The sequence below is a fragment of the Lepidochelys kempii genome, chromosome 3 (genome assembly GCF_965140265.1).
Source record: "Lepidochelys kempii isolate rLepKem1 chromosome 3, rLepKem1.hap2, whole genome shotgun sequence".
Taxonomy (NCBI): domain Eukaryota; kingdom Metazoa; phylum Chordata; order Testudines; family Cheloniidae; genus Lepidochelys; species Lepidochelys kempii.
Genome location: NC_133258.1, coordinates 67095563 through 67123063, shown reverse-complemented (window position 1 = coordinate 67123063; position 27501 = coordinate 67095563). Strand labels below are relative to the sequence as shown.

At 37.6% G+C, this 27501-nt stretch overlaps 1 protein-coding gene across 4 annotated transcripts in view; it reads right to left on the bottom strand.

The window, feature by feature from the left end:
• Positions 1-1146: 1146 nt before the first annotated feature.
• ZNF292 (zinc finger protein 292) overlaps positions 1147-27501 on the bottom strand; it is a 60692-nt gene continuing 34337 nt past the window's right edge. The window contains exons 2-8 of one of the 4 annotated variants that reach the window (XM_073336614.1): positions 25668-25822; positions 25017-25095; positions 24048-24183; positions 17562-17764; positions 15468-15604; positions 13609-13750; positions 1147-9286 (exon numbers count right to left, since the gene is read on the bottom strand). In XM_073336614.1, the coding sequence (XP_073192715.1) occupies positions 2072-9286; positions 13609-13750; positions 15468-15604; positions 17562-17764; positions 24048-24183; positions 25017-25095; positions 25668-25822 (8067 nt within the window). In that variant the 3' untranslated portion in view covers positions 1147-2071. Of the gene's footprint in view, positions 9287-13608; positions 13751-15467; positions 15605-17561; positions 17765-19004; positions 19065-23802; positions 23953-24047; positions 24184-25016; positions 25096-25667; positions 25823-27501 lie in introns of those variants that run through there. The other 3 variants (XM_073336616.1, XM_073336615.1, XM_073336617.1) reach the window with 3 other exon arrangements.

Genomic DNA, 27501 nt, shown 5'->3' with positions numbered 1-27501 from the left:
CCCTGGTAACCTCTTGTTGAGCCACAGTGGCCTTTATCAATGCCTTCACTACGGCCTCCATTTGGGGGGGCGGGCGGGGGGGGGTGATTTACCCTGCCCTGAGATGGGTTGCCACAGAGCCTTACTCACTCACCGCATGCCACCCCTGACACCAAGTGTGGCAAAATACCTTGTTCGCCTCAGCAGGCTCAGTCCTTTTTAGCCTTGGAGACTCAGGTTTGGGGCAAGACAAATCCTTATAGGTGACACAGGGTCCTGCTACTCCTCTCCTCAGTCAGTTCCTTGTACTTGTTTTCCTCCCTGGGGAGGGAGTGCAGCCTCCCTACTGGGAAGGTTTGGTGACTTGCTGCAAACAGCCTACTGGCAGCTTCCCTGCTCTTCTCACTCCCTCACTCCCCCCCTCCTTCCACGCAGGGGAGGGTTTGAAAAGGTCTCAAGTAGTTGGAGTCAGGTGAACCTAACTGGTTCCCTAGCAACTCCTTTTCCAGCTGAACCTTATTGCCCCCCCGGTTCTCTCTCCTCAGTGGATAGGGAGGGGCCTTTTAATCCCCTAGGACTAATTACTCCGTCCCCCCGTAGCTGTTTGTCCTGGGTTTACCACATTATATATTGTTTTAAAACATTTTACGTTTTCTTGGATAGTGACAGCTCCCACTAATGTATTTACTGTTTTGGTTACTAAATAAATTAGATACTTGTTACTGCAGTTAGCAGCATAAAGAGCGATCTCACAAATCCCAGTTATGACAAGTGGCACTGCTTCCAAGGCTCATTCCAGTGTGGAAATATGGAGTAGGCAAAACAGTTGCCAAAAACAGTCAGCAAGAGGAAAGGCGAGTACAGAGGGAACCAATGCCATCTATAGAGTACAGATATTTTGTCTCTAAGTTTACAATCTCCACCTTTCTTTTTAGAAAGTGCTCCACTTATTCAGTTTTAAATGTCATGGCATGAGGACTCATTTATAGATAGATACCACACTGGTATGGTCAAAATAAACCTGTTTATAAAGCCATTATTTAAAAAAAAAAACCAAACCTCCCCCAAATCCCACTGTTTCTGAAGTAGCATTTTTTTAAACAAAAAAATTAAACTATACATCAATCTAAGTTATAGAAACAAAAATAACCTTCATAAGATCACATGTATAAAACAAGAAATGAAATGTGATTTTATTTAAGGCAATACTGGGCTACTTCACAAATCACCACCTCAAATATATACACTGCTCCACACTACTAATTTTCTATCACATTCACAACAGGTTCTTCAATACCAAATGCTGTTTAAAATCTCCAATGTAGCAAACTATTTTTATTCACATTTCCATTGTATTATGGAATCATAATAGCTTTGTATCCAATTAAAAGCAATGAAAAATGTAGTTATAGGAAAACTATTTAAATTTATGACTTAACTACATATGAATACCATCCAAAGATAATGGATGTTAAAATTTACAAAAAATGAGAACTGTCAGTATGTGTTGAACATATGAAATGTGATCTTATCCAGCTCCTTTCCTGTAAATAAATGCTTTAAGCAAAATAAACTGGATATGGCATACTTATCTAGGTTTAGTTCAAAAAGTTCTTAATTTAAAACGATTAACGGACAATTTTAAAAACTTGATCGCTCAGTTACAAATTAAAATTCCGAATATAAATGTGTCATTTAATAGTTTAGACTTACAGACTGCTGGTGGCAGCAAATGATTTACAATAATAAATATATACAAAAAATGTATCTACAAATAAAGAGTACTGTTATACATGGGAAGTGACCTGGTGAAAGATACCAATCACAGACAATTCACAAAGATTTAGTTAATGGAAAGGACAATTTGATAGAAAGTTGAAGTTCTGATAACTATTTACAAAACTGAAGCAATGATTCTGTTCCTCAAGTCCCATAGGGATAAAAACAAATAAGAAATTTACATGACTAATGTCATGTTTCTGCTAGGTTAAATCACTTCAACAAAATAAAAAAGCTTCACAATTACTAGCATGCTTGATGGCTTCCTATTCAAAATAAAAATGTATTACAGGTCATGTTTAAAACACAGTTATCAGTAATGTGATTCCCCTTCCTCATTACCCACAAGAATTTCTTTTGCAACTGTAGCTGCTGGATCATCCTCCCAATGTCCTTCAAGTTTTTTGAGACTGACAGTAGGTTTCATTTCCTGAAGTTGCTTCAACACAAGCTCAGTGCAGTCTTTAAGAGTCTTGTCTAAAACTATTTTTACTTTATCACTACACTGAAGTTGTGATGGGTTGGCAAACTGTACAAGGGTTTCACTTTCAGAACAGGACCATGTAACATTGCTACTTGCCAACGAGGTCTTTTCATTGGATTTTTTTGAGTTTGAATTAGACCCTTTTTTGGTTCCACTGCTATGGTAGTCTCTCTCAGCATTTTTCTTTTGCTTCACAGCAGACTCTTCGAGGAACTTGAGGAATGATACTTCAAATCCCATAGGCTTAAATGAGCTCCAATCGAAAGTTGTGGGCTGCTCTTCAGCAGTCTGAATAGCAACAGCAGTCTCTTCCTCTCTACGCATGCCACTTAATTCAACTGCCAGTACTTCTTCAGGTTTCTCAAGTCTTCTCTTTTTATTCTGAGAGAGGTTTTTTTCTTTATTTGCTCTCTTTAAATTATTAGATTTTTGCTTTTCTGAGTGGCAGGAGACAGATTCTTGAAAGTTACTATCTACACAGGAAGAGGTCTTAGCTGGATTTTCAGCACATGTGCAATCCTCATTAATCAGTTTAGTAATGAAGAGTTCTGTCAGTTCATCTACTTCATCTTTTTCGCCTTTTTCAATTTCACTCTGTGGTAACGCAGAGCTACTCAAATCATCACTGCTCTCTGGCAAACATGGATCAGACTCTTTCACATCACTTTTTTTATTAGCTTCCTCTTGTTCAGAGGATGCTTCCTTTACTTGCGAGACAGAGTGTTTTTTTGAGACAATAAGAAGATTTCTGTGTTGTGAAGTAAATGCCTTAGATAACTTATGACATTTATAATGTCTAATTATATTACTCTCACTTGTAACAACTGAGGAACATCCTTTTATCATACAAGGATACTGTGTTACAAATCTGCTTGTACATTCAGATAAGGCATCATTTATAGCCTTTATCGAATACACATGTTTTCCACGTTTCAGGGAATAATCCTTGTTTTCTTGAATCTGCCCACCTTTTGTATTCTTGCTTTCCAAATTAACATTTTTCTTTCGTTTGGTCTTTATCGACAATCTGTTTCCTTCCTTTCCTGACCTATTGTGTTTCAGTCCTCTATGTTTAGACTTTATTGGCTTCTCTTGGTTTGCCTTGCTGGAAATATTTTCCTGACCTGGTGTTAATCGCCTGGGTCTTATTAAGTGATCTTTATGCTTATCATTATGTTTATTAAAAATGTGTCTTAGAAGGTTTGATCTAGTTGCATACATACGATCACAACCCTCACAATCACACTTGTATATGCCATCTTCTTCTACTTTGTTTGGCCTTATCTTAATCCCATGATCTGTCTCAAGATGTAGAATATAATTAAAATAGGCTGTAAATGAAGATTTACACTGAGATTGATCACATGGAAATCTTCCAATATCCAGGGCTGATTTCATGCTTCCGATTTCCTCAGGAGTCATGTCATGAAGCTTCATATAATGCTGTATCAGACTAGTAACCTCTTGAAATATTCTCGAGCAGTCACTCACTTCACACCTGAATTCTTTCACAGTCTGTTTGGTTTCAGTTTCATCACATTCTTCTTTACTTGGCTCACTTTCTTCTTCAACCTCCACAGGGAAGGCAGGCAAATCTGATTTGTGAACAGCCTGGTAATGAAGAATCAGGTTTTGCTGTATTGTAAAAGCTGCAAAACAGCCTTGATGGACACATCGGTATGGTCTGTAAGGACTATATCTAGTAGGAAACTCAAGAGATTTGGTTACTGGTTTCCTGCGTTTTCTTTCTTCTTTCTCTTTCCGATGCCTCCTAATTTTGCGTACTTTTGGCTGTATCTGTACATTACTGAAAGACACTGCATTATATTGCTCTGGAGGAACAGTAAGTACCTGTGGAGGTTTTTCCAGTTTTTCAGGATTTTTTTTTTCTGGGATTAGCTTTTCTGGGATTTTCACAGGTTGTATGACAGCCTCCTTCTTTACTTCAATTCCTTTAACCAACCGAGGTTCGTTTTTACTTTTCATTATTAGAGTCTGCAGATTTTTTATTTCAGCAGGTCGTTGGGTTATGTTTACAGCTTCATTATGAGATCGTTTTCCATAAGGTCTTTTTATTTTTAATTTTACCATTTCTTCTGTTGTGAAGTGATGCACCAGCTGACAATGTGCTCGGAGATTCGAATTTCTTGTAAATGTTTTTGGACAGGTAGTTACAACACATTTAAATGGAGCATACTTCAATTGATGCTTCTTGATTTCCAGTATCATTTCTGCAGTGTATTGATGTACCTTGCCATAGTGTTTAAATAATGCATCCTTTGTCATAGCACTATAATCACAGCCTTGGTCCTGGCACACAAAAGGCTTGTGGACTTTGTCACTAAATTGAATATTACTTGTCTCTGAAGATGGCTGGGCCAGGGACGTACTCTCAGTTGAAACAGCAGCAACAACAGTCAGCGGTGCTAGTGTATCTGCTGGAGGACACGGAGACACACTATCAGACACCTGACTGGATGTATCATTTTCTAATCTCAGTTTCTGCAAACCCTCTAAAATTTCCAACACTTGAACATCATCCTTTTGAGAAGTTTCAGGTTGAGAAGAGTTACTCTTTGCAGTGATGACATCCCTAGTGCGTACTGCAAACTGGGTGTGGTTGGGTAATTTAATATTTTGTGAACAGTTTGCTGGAGGGACTTCTGTAGTATTTACTTGTGTATTCTTGGTTGACCCAATCACAGCATCCTGGATTTCATTTTTTACCTCAAATATTTGGGAATTCATAGCAGTCTTAATTATTTCAAGGGTTTTCTCAAAGTTTTGAATAACATTGTCTTCTGAAATCTGTAAATCAGAATTTCCTTGAGCACAGGCATTCAGAGTCATCATTTGGGAGTCACCATTTTCAGTTTTTATTGTTAAAGGAGCTAATGCCGCATGAGACTCGAGATTAGTTTTTAAGTTCTCTTTGACACTGGGCACGAACAACTGATTGTCAACATTATTTAGTTTTTGTGTAAGATTTTCTACCAACACCTGAGACTCACAGTTTGCCAGTAAGTTTGACTGACAATTATCTGTTGGTACTTGCACACTCCCTTCAATGCTTTTGGCTAGAAGTCCCATTGCTGTTAAATCATTTACTCCTAATTTTTGTGAAGAGTTAGGTGAAAGCAATGGAGTAGCTGCTTTTTTCTTTCTCTTTGAAGCACTGCTCCCCTTCTTATTCAAGGTACTTGATCCTGAATTCTTGGGACTATTTATAACTGAAACTCGTGAACTATTACTTGCAAAATTCTGTGTTGCTGCAACAGAATTAGAAAATGAGCCAGAGCACAAGCCATTTTCAATAGTCTTTAGCATTAAATCATCGGTTGCAAAAACAGACAAATTGTTGCAGTCATCCGATGAAGGAATTTTGTTGTTTAGGGCCCGGTTTTGGTTTGTTAGTAGGGTACTTGGGTTGCATACTGTCTGCAAGAGAGGGGATACAGTTGTATTGGAGAGAACTGCTGCATTCATCTGAGTCGTACCAGTGACACAGCTAGTTGTAACTATATGTGGAAGCATTTCAGTGTTATCAAATGTACTTGGAATGCCTGCAGTTTCCAAGGCTTGTTTAATAATTTCATTTCCTTCCTCATTCACACTAGTATTAAAGTTAGCTACACTAGCCCGTGGAAACATGGTCTGCAAAAAAGCAGCTGAACGGTTTTCAGCTGCAAGCAACTGTAGGAATGATGGATCTTTAAAACATGCTTCTGGATTGAACGTAGACTCCTGGGGTTGCTGCAAGTTTCCTACATTTGAGGAAAGAATCATACTAGCTAGTAGAGAAGATTGTCCATTAGTCTGCAGGGCTTCTTGAGAAATTTCTGACCCCTCAACGGGTTTACAAACAGACCGTTTAGACAAGTGACCACCAAGTGACCTGGGATTAGTAAAAACTCTGAAACACCTACTACAGATAAATTTGCCATCTCTAATTATTGCTGGCCATTTTGCTCGCTTGTTATGTTTTGGCTTCCTTTCTTTTCCATTTGAACCCCGTCCACGATCTTTTTTCATCTTTTCTGAAGCTGGAACTTGGGAGGTGGTTTCACTGAAGTTATTTTCACTATTTGCTCGAGAAGAAAAGATTGGTTCATCAACACTTTCCTCCTTTGGAAAAACAGAACTAGTGTTTCCTTCTAGTTGTGATGAAAAATGATTTGTATTGTTTTCCAGCTGCGAGAAGACTGAATTTGGGACATTGTCTGCTGGTGAAGGAAAGAGAGAAATGGAATTGCTTTCGGCAGGTAAAGGAAGAAAGGGATCTGAACCACTGTCAATATTCAAAGGCATAACTGTTTTTGCCAGATCTTCTAATTGTGAAGGTAAAGTCGTATTGGATAGATTTTCTATTTGGGAACATAAAACACTCTCAGGTTCACTTTTAATACAGACTGGATTTATGACACTTTCCACTGTAGGAATCATTGGATTAGACAAAGTTTCTAAGTGGGTTGGGAAAAGTGTATTTGAGACATGTTGCAACTGACTTGAGCAAGTAGCATTTACACTGGTTTTGTTTTGTGATGTAAAAGCAGCATTATTGGTGTTGTCCACTTGCGATGGCAAAAAATACACAATCTTTCCATCAGTAGGCATATTTTGCAAATTGCTGGGTTTTCTGGTTTTCTTATTCTTACGTTGCATTTTAAAAGCAGCGTATTGATCAGGGTGTGCTGCCTTCATATGTTTGCCAATACTTTGTGAGGAGTTGTAGGTTCGAGTACACCCCTCAACTTGACAGTTAAATTTTTGAACTGGTGCTGCTGGTGGTACAGCTGGAACTAAAGAACTGCTTAGGCTGGACTGTGATGGAAGAAATATAATACTCTCTAATGTCTTCAGGGGCAAATTAAACGGATTAGTTGCACTCTTAATACTGTCTTGAAGTTCAAGTTTGGAAATGGGTAAGTTGTTTCGATAACCTGTCTGATTCTGCATGCTGAAGGGCGCCATATTACTTACTTGTCTTTCTAGGCTTTTTGATGCAAGAGCTTCTGTTTTTGGTGTGTCTGAATTTACAGAAATGTTTTGAATATTCTGGGACTGACCGAAACAATCGTCCTCCTTTCTTCCCTGGAGGACTGGAAGACAAGGATCACTGCAAGAATCTTCTGCTGCTGAACACAACTGACGGACTACAGGTTTACTGGTATCTATTTTACTGCCTGCAGAAGCTAACTTTCCTCTTCTTACAAAGTTATCCCGGACCTTCTGGCTAAGAACAGGCATCCTGATATTGCTGATTCTAATTGTTGCTTCCTTCTTTACCAGACCAGTGACAGAGTGCTCCAAACCATCAACAGATAGGGAATCAGCTTGCCTCAGTATGCTGGCTGATTTATTTGCTCTCTCTGTCCCAACTGATTCTACTTTGATTTGATCCCACACATTATTTTCTGCTTCAGTAAAATTACTTGTGTTATTGTCTAGAGGAGAGACCAATTCCTTTTTTACAGTGACCCCTTCAGGGTTTTCATTAGCTTTTGAAGACTGAATGAGATCAGTTTGATTAGTCTGGCCTTCAATCTCTAACACTTTTTCAGGTTGCTTATTATGATCTTCACCGTGTTTTTCTAGTTCATTCTGAGAACGGTAAACTTTTCCACAGCCTGTGAATTTGCAGGTATAGGTATTATAGTGTTGTGCTTCATGATCATAGAGCAAATATGCTTCTGAAAACACTCTGCCACATTTAGGAAACATACACTTTGCTCTAAAGACTTGATGTTCTTTTCTATGAGTTAACAGCTCAGCATAACTGTTAAAACCTGCCTTACATTTCATCTGTATGCAGATGTAGGGCTTGCTGCCACAGTGCATTTGTAAGTGATCATTGAGGTGAGTAACACTTACAAAATGTCGTCTACAGTACTGGCAAATCACTTTTTTGCTTTGCATTTCAAGAAAACGTTTTGCTTCTTCATTATCTTTATGCCCCTTTGCATGTGCAATCAAATTTTTAAAGTATTTAAAACCTTTTTTACAAAACGTTACCGGACAAGTGAATTCATTAACAGGCAATGGTTTTTGAACCGGTAGTATCTCTGGTACATAAGGTTTATCTTTGTCATCATTTTCATCATCTGAACCATCGTTATCATTGAACACTATGAAGTCTGCTGAGTAAAGACTATTCTTTTTAATGGGTCGTTGTTCCTGCTTGGATATGGCATCAGCCTTCTGATTTTCACTGGCGGTTGCTATTTTAGGAGGTCTTCCCAATCTTCTCAGTGGTTTCATAGCAGCCAGTCTCTCTTTACTAGACTTCTTAACATGTAGAGTTACATGAGGAACAAAGGTTTCTTTAGAATTAAAATTGTGTGCACATATAGGGCAACTGTAAATTCCATCTTTATAGTGTTTCTGTGCATGCCTAACTATTCTATGACCAAGGAATTCTTTGTCACATAACACGCAATACTGCATGTAGGCTTGCCAGTTCCTAAACCTAGCGGATATGAATCCCCTCTCTCTCAGTTTTTTAATTTCTCTCTTTTTCTGCTTTTCATCTCTTATGCCTTTAAGCAGGCTTGTAGCTTCATCAAAATTGCCAGCAAGACCATTCAGAGAAGTTTCTTTATTCTCCTCTTGGCAGTCTTCGACCTTCTCATATACTTCACTGTCATTCAACTCATCTATCGAAGATACAATGGATGCCTCCTCTCCCATCAATGCAAGACACTGACGTTTCAGAGTTTTCCAGTCCCAGAATTCTGGATCAAAAGGCCACTGAGTTTTCAATACAAGCAAGAGCTCACAGCGCAATGAATTTGGTATTGGAAGATTCTCTTCATCATATTTCTGGTCAGGCTGATTATACAGCATTTCAACAGCATAGTATGCATCCACAGTTGGCTCAAGAAGAAATTCACTCAATTGACAAGCACGTTTAACCTCCAAATCATCTGGCAACAAACAGGAGATAGTCTTGCAAATGGATATCTTGACATCTGTGTTTTCACTGGATTCCAAGCGCAGTGCTTTCACACATAGTTCAATGCAGGTTGCAAGTCCAGCAGCTTCAATCTGCAATGTACAAAGACAAATTTTAAAAGTCATTTTACTAGACCTGTTTCTGCATTTGTTAATACAACATAATTTTCATTGTTCAATCCTGAATTTCAAGAAATTGTAAAAAGACAAATCACAATAAGGTGTTTATTATTCACATTTTAAGTTTAAAAAAAATGATAGCTTAATAGCTCACACTGTAGAACTGTGCACCATAATGAAATAAAGCCCTGAGCATTGTGCTTTGCTTGGGCTACTTGGTCTCCAGCCTGGAGAAGGAACTTGAACACCAGCCTTTTTAAAATTCACACACAAGTGAAAGATGCAGAAGGCTCCCCCATGTTGCCCTGTTAGGATCACTTATTTTAGGAGTGTGTTCAGTAGTACAGTACAGTAGTTCAGCCTTTGTACTAATGAACTATTGGGCCTTTCCCAAATAAAAGTGTCTAATTATGACAAATTATATGTTATAGTTTTGAGAGGGACTCAGTTGATATCAGATTCATTTCACTTAGGATCTTCAACTTAGGACTTGAACTCTGGGGTCACAGAAGCAGAAGGTAAGTGTGGTAATCAGTAATTCTTCTAGCCTTCCTACTTACACTAGTTATAGCAGTACACACAGCACCAAAATAGTTAAATCTTTTATTTAAGATATAAAACTTTTGAAGGGACTACCATAACAGTTATAAAGCCACCTTGATCTTAAACTGAGAACACAAGGTTTCATTCTGATTACTAATATATTTTTCATATATATATTTAATATATTAGTTAAGTGTTTCACCTAAGTGTCTAAAAGGTCATCTGTGGGTAATTTTTTCTAGAAAAGTGGACCCTGATTCTCATTTACACTAAGGCCACTTTACACCACCCTGGCAGAGATTTGGTGGGATAAGTCTCATGACTAGACTATTGGTATAGAGGGGTATAGCTTATTCAAGGACAGGCAGGGTAAAAAGGGAAGAGGTGCTGCATTATATATCAAGAATGTATACACTTGTTGGGGGAGAGAGAGAGAGAGAGAGAATCAGGTGAGTGGCAGACCAGTTGAAAGTCTCTGGCTAAAGATAAAATGGGTAAAAATTAAGGCTGACATCCTGGTAGGGATCTACTATAAACTACCAAATTAGAAAGAGAAGGTGGATGAGGCATTTCTTGAACAAAGACCACAAATATCCAAAGCACAAGACTGGGTAGTAATGGGGGATTTTAACTACCTGGACAACTGTTGGAAAAGTAATACAGCAAACACAACATTTCCAATAAAAGTTATTGCAAAGTATTGGGGGCAACTTTATGTTTCAGAAAGTGGAGGATTTAACTGGAGGACAGTCATTTTATACTTGATTCTGACCAACACAGAAAAACCTGTTGTGAAGGTGGAAGGTAATCTGGGTGAAAGTGACCATGGTTCTAAGGAAAGGAAGGAGTGGAGAGCACAATGGCAAAAAAACAAAAACAAAAAAAAACAGACAAACTAAGAGAACTGGTACATAAGGTCCCATGGGAAGAAAATCTAAGGGATAAAGGAGTTCAGGAGAGCTGGGTGTTTCTCAAGGAGATATTATTAAAGGCACAACTGCAAACTATCTTAATGCAAAGGAAAAACAGTAAGAGGCCAACATGGCTCCATCAGGATCTCTTTAGTGACTGCTGAATCAAAAAGGAATCCTATAAAACATGGACAAATTGCTAAGGAGGAGTGCCAAAGAAAGGAACAAGCATGTAGGGACAAAATCAAAAAAGTGAAGGACCAAAATGAGTTACACCTAGCAAGGGACATAAAAGGCAATTAGAAGAGGTTCTTCAAATACATTAGGAGGAAAAGAAAGACGAAGGAAAGTGTAAGTCTTCTACTTCGCAAGGAAGGAGAGCTAATAACTGATAACATCAGGAAAGCTGAGGTGTTTAAGGCCTATTTTCTTCAATCTTCACTGAAAAGGTTAATGTTGACCAAATTCTCAACACAATTAATATGAACAACAAGGGAAAAGGAATGCAAGCCAAAAGTGGGAAAGAACAAGTTACAGAATATTTAGGTAAGTTAGAGGTATTCAAGTCATGAAATTCATCCTAGGGAACTTAAGAAAATAGCTGAAACAATCTGAACCATTAGCAATTATCTTTGAGAACTTATGAAATATGGAAGGGCATATGTAGTGGGGCCCTGCAGGCATCAGTTTTGGGTCCAGTACTATCCAATATTTACATTAATGACTTGGATAATGGAGTGGAAATTTGTAGATGACACCAACCTGGGGAGGCGTGCTAGTACTTTGGAGGAAAGGATTAGAATTAAAAACAAAACTGACAAATTGAAGAATTGGTCTGAGTTCAACAAGAAATTCAATAGCCTGGGGCAAAGTACTTCACTTGAACGAAAAATCCCATGCACAACCACAAAACGGGGAATAACTGACTAGGTAGTTATACTGCTGAGAAGGATCTGGAGGTTATAGTGGATCACAAATTGAATATGCGTCAACAATATGATGTAATTGCAAAAAAGGCTAATATCGTTCTAGGGTGTATTAATAGGAGTGTTATATGCAAGACACAAGAGGTAATTGTCCTGCTCAACTTGGCACTGGTGAGGCCTTAGCTGGAGTACTGTGTCCAGTTCTGGGAGCCAAACTTTAGGAAAGATGTGGACAAACTAGAGAGGGTCCAAAGGAGAGCAACAAAAATGACAAAAGATTTAGAAAATCTGACTTACGAGGAAATGTTTAAAAAAAACTCGGCATGTTTAGTCTTGAGAAAAGAAGACTCAGGAGGGACCTGATAACAGTCTTCAAATATGTTAAGGGCTGTGATAAAGAGGATGATGATCAATTGTTCTCCATATCCACTGAAGGTAGGACAAGTAATAGTAATAGGCTTAATTTGCAGCAAGGGAGATTTAGGTTAGCTATTAGAAACTTTCTAACCATCAGGCTAATTAAGCTCTGGAATAGGCTTCCAAGAGATGCTGTGGAATCCCCAGCATTTGAGGTTTTTAAGAACAGGCTGGATAAACACTTGTCAGGGATGGTTTAGGTTTACTTACTCCTTCCTCAGCACAGGGGCTGGACTTGATGATTTCTCAAGGTCTCTTCCAGCCCCACATTTGTATAATTCTGTTACATTTATATTCACTTTAAGGTCCCTCTACACTGCCAAAGAGTGTAAATGAGAAGAAAAGCTATAGTATTTATGAATAAACAGTCCTATTCCTAAGTCTTAAATTTCTACTATCAGGGAGAATGATTCATAGCTCCTTCAGTGAAGACTTCCTGTTTTTAAGAAAACCATTAGGCATATAATGCACATGGCTCAAGGTCTGGACCACAACTCTTCATGCAACCAGTTGTTTCTACTCAATCCAAATTTAAAAAGTAAATTAACTCAAATGAAGGAAGAAGTGGAGGACAAGTGAGTATAGTCCCACCGGATATACTAACCGAAAACAACTTGTTTTTCCTCTTAAAACAATTATCTATGGATCCAAAGCCTACAGAACAAACAACTCAAGGGAAGACAAGACTTAAAGTGATTAACATTAAATAATACAAGCAAGATGTTGGGGAGACTTGGAGCAATGGGTGACCCTACATACAAGATTAACTGAGATACACAGATTGAGTTTAGGATACAGAATCAGTTCTAAATCCATAAAAAGTAAAATACTTCAAAGTCAAGTCATAACTTACCCCTCAAAGCAAAAATCATACCCTTAATGGTGAATCATAAAGCAACAACAAAGTTGTTTTTTGCCTTTTCCAGCTTGTTTAAAACATTAAGAGAAAGTCTCAAATTTTCCTCCTCAAATCTTTTTCTTTCCCATTTTATTTTCATTAATATTTGAAGCATAAAGAATATCAGGTCATTACATTCCTCTCTTCACTAAAGTAACTTGTCAAGCTATTTGGAGCGTAGAATAATGTTACAGGAGACTATCCCTCAGCTATAGCTCTCCTGTCTCCCAGCTGCTGAGTTGCAACATCTATTCCCCCTCATGTCTCCAATGAAAAGTTGTAATAAATTTAATCAGTTTAGTTACTGCAACCCTTTGTGTGGACATTCTTAAGTAAATTTAAGAGTGTCTTACATTGCTTCATCTTAAGTGAATTCCTTACCAAATGATTTAAGAAAGTCTACCAAAAGGGGGATGCAGTGATGTAATTGCATCAGTTTATAAACCGATTTACTTAAATCAGCACAACTTGCATAAGTAGGCAAGGCTTAGGTCTCGAAGGTTTAATGTACTTCCGAACAGATATCCAGAAAATTTTCAAATCCTGATCTGATGTTCCATTCAAAAGGCCATGAAAATTCATCTTCTAGAGTATCCTTACCTCTGAATTAATTACTTTAATCAGGAAGAATATATGATAAACCGTCTTAGTTAACACCGAAAGTTGACGACACCTCTCTAGATACACTTGTACAGAAGGCTCTACCCTTTGCTGCAGTTTGCTCCAGAAGAGAGTCAATTCCCTGGAAATAGAGAGTTTTAAAAGACAGAATAAAATATAAATGGCAGCACTAACACAACCACTATATTTGATCAATTTGGAGTTCTTTTAAAAAACTATGAAGGATGGAAACAGGATTTATGCTGCCTCTCTAAAAAAACCTAACAATTCATACTTTCTTTTATAGAAGATCATGGTTCATCTGTTCTGGGGTGTATTAATAGGAGTATCAGATGTAAGACACAGGAGGTAATTGCTCTGCTCTACTTAACACTGGTGAGGCCTCAGCAGGAAAACTGTGTCCAGTTTTGGGTGCCACATTTGAAGAAAGATGTTGACAAACTGGAGAGAGTCCAGAGGAGAACAACCAAAATGATAAAAGGTTTAGAAAACCTGAACTATGAAGAAACCCTGGTTTTTTAACCTATGTTTAGTCTTGAGAAAAGATGACAGAGGGAACCTGGTTAAGTCTTCAAATATGTTAACGGCTGTTATAAAGAAAAGTGTGATCAATTGCTCTCCATGTCCACTGAACGTCGGACAAGAAATAATGGGCCTAATCTGCAGCAAGGGAGATTTTGGTTAGATATTAGGAAAAACTTTCTAACTATAATGGTAGTTAAGTAATGGAACAGGTTGCCAAAGGAGGTTTTTAAGAACAAGTTAGACAAATACCTGTCGGGATGGTTTAGGTATATCTAATCCTGCCTCGGCATGGGTGGATGGACTAGATGACCTCTTGCGGTCCCTTCCAGCCCTACATATTCATGATTCTATGTTAATGCATAGACTTTATGTACACATTATTTCTTTATTATATTCAATTACTCTGAAAGCTAGCATTATAAAGTTAATTAAAAGTGTAAGCGTAACAATCTAAGTAAAAATATGGAGGCCAGACTGCTTCTTCATAACAAAATAAAGTAGAAAACATCAAATCTGAAGGTGTAAATGGCAAGAGTGTTTTAGATAACCAGTGGAATGATATACAAAGATTGGCCCCAAGCCTACAGCAGGATCCGTTACTGCAAAGCCCTGCGCTCTTCCATGTCCCATTATTTTCAAATGATACGTCACATAGATATAGGAGTCAGCACTAGCAAATCCCGGAGGAGGACTGGGACCAAACCAGAAAAATTACCAATTTTACCAGACTAAAGTTAAAGTTCTAGAGGGTCAGCTGCCTCCCAATGAGACCTGCCCGTTGCCCTGGATGCCCAGTGAAAACTTGTTTTAACTACCAAATGCTGCTAAACTAGCATGTGGCTTCAATCCGACTGTGGAGAGATCTTGCTGGAAGGTTTTCACATGAAATGAATACTGCATTTTTTAATATAGGCAGAAAGAAGTAGGTGACTTATGTGAAAAGTGCTCTTCCAGACAACAGAATTGTTGTCTAAAATTGAGACAGTTTTCATTACAGCGTCGACGACCTGCCTAACAGATGCAAAATTATTTGTTTCCACAATGTAACACAGTTAATTTATTGTCAAGTGAAGTGACTCAGCACTCACATCATCTGCTGATGCCTGATCCACAATATGGCTTTTGAAACAAAGAATTGTAAGGTAATGATGTTAATTATTATGGGTTATTAGAAAAGCATTAATTTTATATTAAGCTTTTTCTTTTGCTTTTTCAGAAAAGGCTGACAAGCCCTACTCCTTCCAATAGATTTTTAAAGTGCTAAATGATCCAGTTTTACTCTTAGAAACAAAGAAGAAGAAATCCTAACTCACCAGGCACAGTACATCTCTCCTTGCTGTAGCTGACGAGATAAAAATGCTGCACATAAAATTAGAGCACTTTTTTCATCTCCATCAGACTCTAGGTTACAGATCATTTCCAGGGCATCTTTGCAATCTACTGCTGTGATCTGGAGAGGAAAAATACAAGATCACTGAAGACTGACTAAATGGTTTTCTTTTCAAGCATGTGATAATATGGTGCTGTGGGAAAGTAGGAATAAGGAATTTCCTTAACATTTTCAAACTTTTTATTTTTCAATTAATTACTTAAAGCAATTCAAGAGCTTCTGGATAGAACAAGCTTGTCAAATACTGGATCTGCCACAAGTAAAAGGAAAGTTGTACACCAGTAAAATGGTTATAAGCATGTACCTGAAAGATACTGTAAGACTTAATGTTTACGTGTCTATAGTACCATTCATCCAAAGATCTTAAAGCACATTATTCATATTATATATAAAACTACACATATACTAACAATAATGTGTCTCTCTCTTTCCATACATATAGTATAATTAATGAGTTGTTTTAATAAACTTTATATTACAGCCTGACTGCTATACAAAAAGATTTATTTACTATTAACTCAAATTCCCCATCCCACTCAACTTACTAAAATCAGCGATGTTATTGCTGCTTTAAACAGGAGCATCGATCATGAAAGGACGTGAAGGTTAATATAGGAGTATCACTATATCTTCCATAAAATCAAAGATAAAAGGGACAAAATAACCTGTTTACTGACGGTAGATCAACTGAATGTTTTCCTAGCAGATTTGTTACATTCTTTTTGGTATTTTTATTATTTAAAGCTGGCGGTTATAGACTAATAATGTTTACCTCCTATGAAAATGGTTGAATAGTTTTGGCTAACATCTTCCAAAAAATGTCAGCCTGAGACAGACACCCAGCATAGAAAATTTCAGCCCAAATGGTTAAGATTTGGCATATAAGTAACAGACAGCAGGTCTCACAGACAACCTTAATAATAGGTGGTGCAACCAGCCATGCCTATAATAAAGGACAGGTCACTGAAAGAACTTTTGATAACTTGTAAATAACCCAGTGTTAAACTTGGAATAAGGTTTTAAAGGAACACGACTGTGAAATATTTATCTGACAGACGTTTACAGTAAGTCATAATACAAATTGTTTCTCTGAAGATTTACAACTTATTATTCTAGTTATAATGAATTTTGCATAAATTTGTACGGTTTTTGTTTTGTTTTTTTAAAAAGGGAATTTAAAACCAATAGTAAGCGACTAGAAGAAAATGTGAAGGAAGAGATGCAAGAAAATTGTAAAGATTTTGAAACAGAAGACTAACATGACATATAATCAAAGATAATTGAAACAAATAATATTTAAAAAAGAGGCCAGATGTAATCATTTTACTGTAATCCTTGTAAGTACCAGGTAAAACTGTTCCACAAGTGACTTTACTTGTGAATAGTCACTTCACTCAAGTGAGTTAAAGCCTAGTGAACACTACTAAAATACATATACTCACAACTGCAGAACCATTACCAAAATTGGCCAGCAGGATGGAAAATACAAGTTTAAAAATTAAGTAACTGCAGGTATTCTAATGAGTAAAGTATATATTCCTGTCATACATTACAAAAACGAACATGGCCTCTTCATTATCATAATTTATAAATGAGAAACAGAGGGGCCTAACTGAGATCGAAGCCCTGCTGTACTAAGTATTATACAGAAACACAATAAGAAACAGTCTCATCTCTGAAGAGCTTACAATTAAAACATACAAGAAAAAGGATGGAAAAAAGTGATTATCATTTTCCCCATTTTACAGATGGGAACTGAAGAACAGAGAGTTCGAGTATCTTGTGCATTCACACACAGGAAAGCTGTGGCAGAGCCTGGAACTGAATCTGTATGCTAGCCTTACGACCATATTTCTTTCTATTAAAAAAAAATAAAAAAAAATACCAAGTTGCATACTACGTTTTATATACTGTTTTTAAGCAAGGGACTTCTTTTCTATAGGAAAGCCAATGCAATCATAAATTCTGCCGTTCCCTTAGGAAAAAAAATCACAAACTAAAAGTAATGTTTACTCACCTCCTCCATTAGCTTTTCATTTGGTGATCCTGAACAAAGACAGACCAGGTAGGTTTGCTTAAAATTGCCTTTGGTGCTGATTTCTGGGTGGTCAGAGCACAGCTTTGCCAGGGAAGTTGCTTGAGTCAGTTGCTTTGCTTTCATTAGATGCTTAATACGCATATCCAGCAGAATGGGGCCTTCAAACACTAAAAATTCATTCACTTAAAGAAAAACAAGACAAAACGTTACATATAAATATTTCATGAAGTGTTATGCAGTTAACAGATGGAATTTAATCATATTCATATGTAACATTTAAACAGTAAAAGGGCACAAAAGATAGGGAGCACTGGAAAAAACATTTTTTCTAATACCTTGCTTTTGTACTGTTCATTTAACCAGTCACTGATCTCACTACATTTCAGGCAGGAAATCTAAAACATTCTCAAAGAGGTTAAAGAATTTCTCAAAATTAATAAACTGAAATGCATTTGGAACTAAAAGCTTGTATTTTCTATTAGCATTCTGCCACCAATAACATACTTCGTCATCTAGCTAAAACGTCCTCTAATGACTTGTTCAAGGAAATGAAAATGTTGGTTGAGTGTTCATAATTAAGAATGAATCTATATATTCTATTTTCTACCCATCTCTAATTTTTAATCAGTCCACTTTATTTCCAAAATGGGATGTGTATTTTAAAGTATGAAGTTGACAATTAGGAAAGTGTAGCATTAATCATATGCATATGCTCCTTAAATAAACAAAATTATATTTTACCCAGTCTTGTAACTTTTTGGCGCAAATGTTCTTGGCAATAGTAAGTTTTCACAATACCACATTTCAGAGATGCAGTTCTTTAAGCATTTAGTTTTAGTTTACAGGCATACTGCAGCAAGTTATTTAAGAATAGGAAGGGTTCAAGGTTGACAAGCCAGTTTCACAGGAATGGTCTTGACAGCTACCTATTGTTCTAAAATTCTGGAACATTATCAAAGTCTTCTGGGATTACAGAGAGAGGAAAGGAGTACTTGTGGCACCTTAGAGACTAACCAATTTATTTGAGCATAAGCTTTCGTGAGCTACAGCTCACTTCATCGGATGCATACTGTGGAAACTGCAGAAGACATTATATACACAGAGACCATGAAACAATACCTCCTCCCACCCCATTCTCCTGCTGGTGATCACTTTAGATAAGCTATCTACCTACGGCTCCTAGGAACTACAGTAATACAAACAAACAAATAAATAAATAAAGCTTACTGGTCTATAATTCCCCGGATCTCCCCCAAGAGCCTTCATTAAATATAGATACAATATTTGCTAGCCTTCAATTCACAGTCTACAGTTTAAAGTGTGTCCACATAAGGGGGTTGTATCAATTTCACTAAATTAGTTTCTAAACCAATTTAGTTAAATAGATACAATTTTCTCATTTAAGGGTGAAGCCAATCTTACTTTATGTAGAATCAAATCAAAAAGTGCATTGAATGATGTCTTGTAGATGATAACCTAGAACTGAATATATAATATACATTCAAAGATTTATATTAGATCTTACAGTGGGACATTTCCTTTTTAAAACAGAAGAAATGCTCCTTCAATGTCCATTTTTCAAGTACCTTATCAAAGACATTCATGTTCTTCCTAACCCACAAATGACCCAGTGACTAATTACATTTGTTCTTTTTTATCCTTGCTTTTCCACCCACAGGTCCCCAATAATCCTTTAAACTGCCACGTTTACTGTTTCAGCTAGTCCGCCTTGCATAAACATTAGAACATGTTAGGTTATCTCTGAAATACAATACAAGATGACCTCGGACTTAAAACTATCCTAACTCATGAGTCTTCCCTCTAATCCATATGTTATTAAAATTACTATATTTAATATTTTAATGCCAAGTTTTTGGCCTTGCTCTTCCATTTACAGGCCCCAATAATCCTTTAAACTGCAGTGTTTACTGTTTCAACTAGTCTGCCAAGCATAAATATTGGAATATTTTCTGTTATCTCTGAAAGAAGATATAGGAAGGTCTCAAATTTAAGACTACACTTCAAACTCAAGTGATATTGATATTACTACAATTAATAATGTTAAGCTTTATTTTGCATTTCAATTTTGCTTATTCTGTGATCAAGATCTGAACCTGTATTAAATTAGTATATTCCAAGACAAAACTCAGTAAAGATGGAGTTAAAGGTAAGAGTACAATCAGTAATTTAAAGGGGCGGGGGTGATCTTAAAAGAGCACAGTAGTCATCAAAAAACCCAAACATCACAGACCTATTAAATTCAGAGGTTAAAATAATAATAATAATAATAATAAAAATGAATGCACCGAAGTTATTAGCTAAGGTACCATAACAATCTTAACTCTGCTCCAGGACCAATGCCTCAAGACAAGCTACAAAAATCTTGAATGCACAATTTCAACGCCAACAGGTTCATCTCTTCATTCACAAAAACTAGTATGCCTTAGCAGAATGAGAAATAGCTTACCAACATCTTGATTTATTGAAAAATATTAAGTATAATTACTCTCCACTGTTCATTAAGGTTCACAAACTACCAAAGCCTGAAGACCTGACCCAGACCTGAAGAGTTCTGAGTAAGCTTGAAAGCTTGTCTCTCTTACCAACAGAAGTTGCTCCAATAAAAGATTACCTCACCAACCTTGTGTCTCTAATATCCTGGGACCAACATGGCTATAACACTGTACACAAAAAGTCTAGCATACAAAGTCCAGATCATGAAACTATAACATTTACATGGGGGGCAAGGAGAAGTGAGCAGAAGCCATGGGTCTGATGTGGACTATCCAAGGTCACAGGGACCAAGGAATTCTGTGGGGTACTGGGAGACAGGGAAACCTATGGAACCTTACAGAATTTAGGTTTCAGAGTAACAGCCGTGTTAGTCTGTATTCGCAAAAAGAAAAGGAGTACTTGTGGCACCTTAGAGACTAACCAATTTATTTGAGCATGAGCTTTCGTGAGCTACAGCTCACTTCATCGGATGCAGGCCATGGAAACTGCAGCAGACTTTATTTATACACAGAGAATATGAAAAAATACCTCCTCCCACCCCACTGTCCTGCTGGTAATAGCTTATCTAAAGTGATCATCAGGTGGGCCATTTCCAGCACAAATCACTTTAGATAAGCTATTACCAGCAGGACAGTGGGGTGGGAGGAGGTATTTTTTCATATTCTCTGTGTATAAATAAAGTCTGCTGCAGTTTCCACGGCCTGCATCCGATGAAGTGAGCTGTAGCTCACGAAAGCTCATGCTCAAATAAATTGGTTAGTCTCTAAGGTGCCACAAGTCCTCCTTTTCTTTTTACAGAATTTAGGAGTTTTACATAATCCCTTATTCAGCAGGCTTCCAAAGTCAGCCTCCCTTTGCTCCCTCCTGCTGATCAGATCACTGGACCTAATGGAGATGGTAGTAAGTCAGCAAGAGCCAAAGTGAACTTTTACTAGGGTCCACAGCAGCACCAGTGGATTTAAAAAAATGCCACAAGGCAAATCTTGGATTAGTAACAGAAATCAATGTATGAAACCTATGAAAGCCAATGAAGCTGGAGAGTGTGTGTCAGGTGACTTGGAGAAGCCATCTGAGAAGTCAAAAAGGCTGCAGAATTCAACAATGGCCAGGATGAAGGCTGTGGGCTTGAGAATTTTGTAGACACTAATGCCCGGATGAAGAAGCAGATTTCCGGTGGGCTATGGGAGCTTGTGTTGTAGCCCAGCTAACTATGCTGCATTCTGATGAAGCACTGGGCCGTCACCTCCCCACTGTTCATTTGTAAAATATGGTAGAAGACTGTAAATACCAAAGCTCTGTAGTTTCCTTTCAATAAGGTAATTCTGTAGTGTTGCTTACAGAAGTAATGGATTCAATACTCATTTTTCCTTGATCCCCATAACTTCTTCCTGACATCAAAGCTGTGCTACTGCCATGGAGAAAAACGTTGCCACATATAACCCTCTATGCCACGTGTAAGAGAAATAGTGATAGCTCTAGTGATAGCTTCTCCTGAAGCCAAAAGCAGATATACGAGGGGAGTAAATACTGCACTGACAGATGCCCTTTAGTGGAAAAAGAGCAACCTAGAAGCAAGTATCGCAGATCTTGCTACTGGTAGCTGAGGGAGTGACTGAGCTAAGTGAATAATTCATAATCGTAAGTAATTTATTTTGCTAATTTAGCATTTTACTGCTTGCTGAGTATGCACAAGCTAATAGCAGGTCTGTTATTAAATGACTGAATCAATATTTTTGCACTCAACTCTGTGGACTGATAAGCAGTTTCTTCATTTAGTTCATATCCAGTATTTGAGCTGTGTTCATTAGTTTTGATTAGTCAGGTAAGATGTACATGGGTATTTCTGTTTCCTGACTAGATGAACATAGGAAATACATCCAGATAAAACACAAACGTCTATTTCCTTATGTGTCTGCATATATGACTTTGAAATTTGCTTTCTGCAAATACTTGGTAATATTTGATCATGTGAAGAAAAGGTTGCAAACAAAGCCAAAGAAAATGTAGAAGTCTGATTTATTTGCATTAGTTTTTTGCATTATTACCCCCAATCTACTACAAATATCAGGTCAGAGCACAGCTGCTGAGAGTAGTCAAAGTCCCCTTGAGCCAAGGGCTCATCAGGCTGACATGGTTAAGACACGAGAGAAAAGGTGGATGAAGTCATATCTTTTATTGGACCAACTTCCGTTGGTGAGAGAGAAGCTTTCAAGCCACACAGAGTTCTTCTTCAGATCTGGGAAACAACTACACTGCATTGTTAAGGCACATCAGTTTCATGGCCAACAGTACCTAAGAGAATGATGTGGCCAACATCACATCTGACCATCTTTGACTGTCCTAATCTGATGGATCAGATACCTACATTTTGCAACTGGGTGAACTAGATGTGGCGTTTCAGTAGGAGATCAAATGAGACTTGAACCCACAGCCTTCAGGTTTGTAGTTGGGCACCATAACCACTTAGCCACCACACCTCATGGTGAGAACTGTTTAATGTTATTTTATTTTGTGAAAAATAAATCAATACGGTAAACTTCGCTACAACTTGCTTTGCACATTTGAAGAAACAAGGCAAGTGGCTTTCTTTAAAGTAAGCTCAGGACTCCAGCCTTTTAAAAATTAACTGGAGCCAGGCTCACCATTCTGTCATATCTAAGTCATCTGGCAACCGTGCCTCTCAATCTCAAAATTGGTATGAGCATCAAATTTAATCAAGATCTTTCATATGAAATTTCTAAGACAAATGATTCGTGAGACACGTGGCAAAAAAGTATTAGAAGAATTTTCAAAATACAATAATCCCATTTGTTTTCCCCCAACAGTTCAAATCTCTCAAGAACGTCCATGAATATTCTCAAATTTAGCAACAATTCTCCTAATGCCATGGAGCACACATGCAAATCTGAAATGTAAAGAACCTCTGAGGATTTTAGAATGGGAGACAAAATTACTTAAATGGAAAGTGAACCTCAGTCTTGGCTACAAGAGAACATAATAGACTGGTTTTAACGTTATAATGGAGTGGGGAGGGGAAGAGAGAGTCAGAGAGAACACGCAAACAATACAAACACTATGTGTTATTAGCAGGTGTACCATGTGAACAAAATTCGAATCCCTGCCACAAAGCGTGTCTAATTTTAAAGAGACCAAGTGAATCCATCAGTGGACGTTTCCAATGTTATACAGGTCATTTAACATTTAAAAGAAGATGAAAAATTAGTATAAAATTCACTTTTCAATAAATCGGATTCACAGTGCTACCTATAACACAGCTGTAACCTATTACTGTACCAATAAATGTGAAATCCAAAAGCTAATGGAGCTACAGCACATATTTTCAGATAACAAGCGGAGTTTTTCTACCCCAGTGTCTGAACTGCAAAAAGGAAGACTTTACTGCATAACCATAGCTAAAATAGATACTGAAGAAGCAGCCAGAAAATCCATTTACCTTAAAACTGTTCAGGGTTCTGAAATGCCAAACTAATGCTTAGGTTTTTGGTTTATTTAAAAATACATTTGTATTTCAAATGAGTCCCAGTTCTCAAGAAAGATTCAAATCACTGCAATCACTTAAATCTGTAGTGTGTTAGTAGTGGTTTCTTAAATGTGGTTTCTTAAGCATAGATAGAGGTAACTGTTTCAGTTTTCTATTAAACATATGGCAGTAAAAAAATTATAGTTGTGTCTTTGGTTTACTTACATATGGACAATTTACGTAAGTACATCCAGCTTGGCCACCTGAGTACCTGCTTTTACCCTATTGGAAAAAAGCCTGGTTACAAATCCCACACAACAGAGTTTATAAAGGAAATGACAAAAGATCTTCAACTATAGCAACACTATACAAAGCAGTAATGTTGTAGCACTATTTGTATATTTGCTAAGAAAGTGAATTCATTAAATAATTGTAGAGGCTTATTTTTTCTTAAGCCATTGCAAATTTACCTTTATCCTCATCCAGTGGTTCCTGGGAAAGAATACTGCACAGCACTGGATTCTTCCACACCCCCTTCTCTTGAGTAAGCGTAGCTAAAAAATGCAATTCACAGCTACCATTCTCCATCAACTTTTCATGAGCCACCTAAAGAAAAGTGTTAGATATTTCACGAGTATGGCAATGACAAACTACATAAAACCATACGCACTCAGATTTTTTTTTTTTTAAACATAAGAAGAAAACTTCAAAAGTAAAAGGTATCCCTTTTTGTAAAAGGTCAATTCTAAGACTTAATACAATAAGTAATTTCTAATCCCTATACGCAGACTATTTAAAGTTTCAGTTTAATTACAGTAAATGTTATAATATCCACCTTGTACATTAGTATAATTTTGATAGGTTTCAAAAGAAGATTTTTTTTTTTGGTATTGGGATTTTAGCACTACTATACCTATTGAATAACTGGGATGCGGCCTTTAAAATAATCAAGATCATTATCATACCGCCATGAAGTAACCCTTTTGAATAACAAAATACTCTTAAATTCATTGGTAAAAATACATGTTCACAGGTTGCAGTCTTGTAACATGGTTAAATATTTATAAAAATTCAATTAGAAAAGGATAGCCATTTCAGCAGGTCACAGAACACTGTGCTCATTAAGAGGAACACACATCCTTCTCTGAGCATCCCTTGTAGTATTTCTCCAAAGATGGGAGCAGAGGTTCATTTTGTTTTCACCCTAACAAACTTTGTCTACAAAGCTGGCATATCAACTATTTAATACAGAAGGATGTGATTGGCAACTTAATTACCTAAAAGCACAAAGAACTTCCAGCTGAATGACTTTCTCCCACAGGAAACAAGCATAGAGTTAATCTTAACTCTTGTGACTCAATGTTCCCAGGCTGTTTTTTAGAAGCTGGGGATCCCATCTTTTCTTAGTATTTTTCTTTATAGAAGAAACAAACTCTCACCTGTACAAAGGCTTGAAACTCTTCCCATTGATTTTCTGGTAATTCAAGAGGCAGACAAAGTAAAAGTTCAACACAGCTTCTGAAAGTCAAATAAGAGTATTAATTCACGTGGCTTTAAGAATGCATTAAAAAACCACTAAACCCAACTTGTCATTCAAGTGTCTAACAAAGAGTCATTATCTATTATTCTGCTTAAAATCCACAAAAAAACCCCACCAAACTTATTTATTAAATGTATACAAAAAATAAAAAGGGGCATCTATTCAAGGGTGCAGGTGCTTTGTCAGAAATTATAACAAATAACTATCTGCAGAACATCAAACTCCCCATCTATATACAAATCAGATTTCCCTCAAAAGTCCAACCCCGCACCAGTGCGGGTAAATAGATGTGCCTTGCAGTGTGCCCTAGAGGTCAACAGACTCTCCCTATTTCAAATTAAGAATGGGTTCTTCTGTCAATCACAACTGAGAGAGAGTAGCGTTGAGAGAGAAGCAGTCTCCTAACTAGCAAGGTCCCAAATCCTATGGATCAAACCCAACTCTTAAATTCAGACCAGAAATTATCAGGTAGCCAGTGCAAATGGCTTAAAAATAAGTGATCTACAGAAGATTCTACACACAGTATCCAAATAATTGAAAATATACTCACAGTGCTAAGCGTTCAAGCACAAAGGCTACTTTTTCACACTCAGCGGTAAGGTAAGGTCGTGCTTTCACGTAGCTTCGGATTGCCACTGTGTATACCTGCAACAATGGCAAGGGATCTTCTGACGTCTTCCACTTTTCTGCATATTCTAGGAGTGTCTGTTTAGACGGAAGAACATAAAGCGATCACAAAATATATTCAACAACAGTGATTCCCAGATTTATACCTTCTTCCTCCTTAGCTAGTCCATCTGTATGTTCTTAGTATGATAAGGTATGACTTCTCAAAATTTCCCAATTAAATAATACTTTCTTTAGGCCTTCAGCAAAAGAGGTTTTTATGAAAACTTATCTGGAACTCAAAATTATGCTTATCTGAAGAAATAAAAATTGACTCAACTTTGACCTTCTCCATCTCCTCATCCTCCCCAATCCATATACTACAGTTTGGCAACATTTTAAAAAACTTTAATATGCAAGGCCAACATTTTAAGATGCAGATGTCTAAAGCTAAAAGGCAAATCCATATTTGGGAATGTACACGGGCAGCCAGATTTTCAGGGAGAGAGAGTGAGTGTGAAGAACTATGGGTCTGAAAGTTCACTTATTCAGAAGCCTGGATGATGGTGTGGCAACTAAGTTGATGGTGTGGCCTCAACTATTTAAGGCAACTAAGTCTGGAAATTTTAGCCGTTTCCTTACTTTCCCTACCCTGAGGGAGCTATTTCTCAGGAGTCTGCATCCTCTCTTCTGCCCATTTACTTGTACCATTTAATGGAAACACTGTCTGTTCTAGAAGGAAAGCTGACTTGACAACATGGATTCTAAAAATATAATGCATGAATCCCATGACATTAGCCAACCAGGATTCAAATTCACTTTCCTATTTGACACAGGAATACTCACAATACTCTCTAAACAGGATCTACTGCAGTGATGCCCACCCAAGTGTGAAGAGAGGGTGAAACAACAGAAGAGGCATAACTGCCCCTTTCATATCAGTTAGGGTCTTGTGGCCTCTGCAATTCTACAGCTGCAGCATTTGGCATTTTCCCAAGATATATGGAATTCAGAACTTTTGTAGCTGAATTTGCCATTTTGCTGCAGCTGGGCACCCAAACTTCTGTTTTATAACTCTGTATCCTGCCAAGACCTACCTACAGCTGCCTGTGGCTCTCTGGCTTTCCACAGAAGGGAGAAATTTATTGAATTATAATGCACGGTTACCCCATGGCATCCAATCTGTGCAATGGCTCTGGAAAAAATAGTATATGATCTTGTAAATAAAGACTGAATCATAATGCATTTGCACCAGGGGATCAAATTATGATTGCATGGGCAATTGTAAATCTGGCTTTCCTAAGTTCCATGTGCCTGACTTTATATCCTAAACAACATTTTAACATGTTTTTATTTTTAAAGGACAAAGGTAAAAGTATTTTTATTATATACAGTTGGAACCACATGGACCATCAACAGGGTTTGAAACCTGAGCCTTTAGCACTGCAGCACAGACTGCTACCACTTGAACTAGAGGACTAACCACATTAGCTCGCAGCAAGAGAAGGCTGTTATTCCAGAGAGGAGATGGGTTGCTAGCACCATGTGCTAGTTCTGCAGGGTGGTTGCGGAGGGGAGCTCAACTCCTCACTCACTCACTCCTGCCCCACATGGCCCCCTACAGGTGCAAAAATAGGCTGCTGGGGGTCCTGTGCTGAATCTGGGGGGATTTATGGGTGGAGTCAGATTTGTGTATCTCTTTTCAACCCCCGGATTTGGAGGAGCTCCTGCCCCATCTGGTGCCCACCAGAGGCTGGAGGTGGTGGCAGGGAACTGGG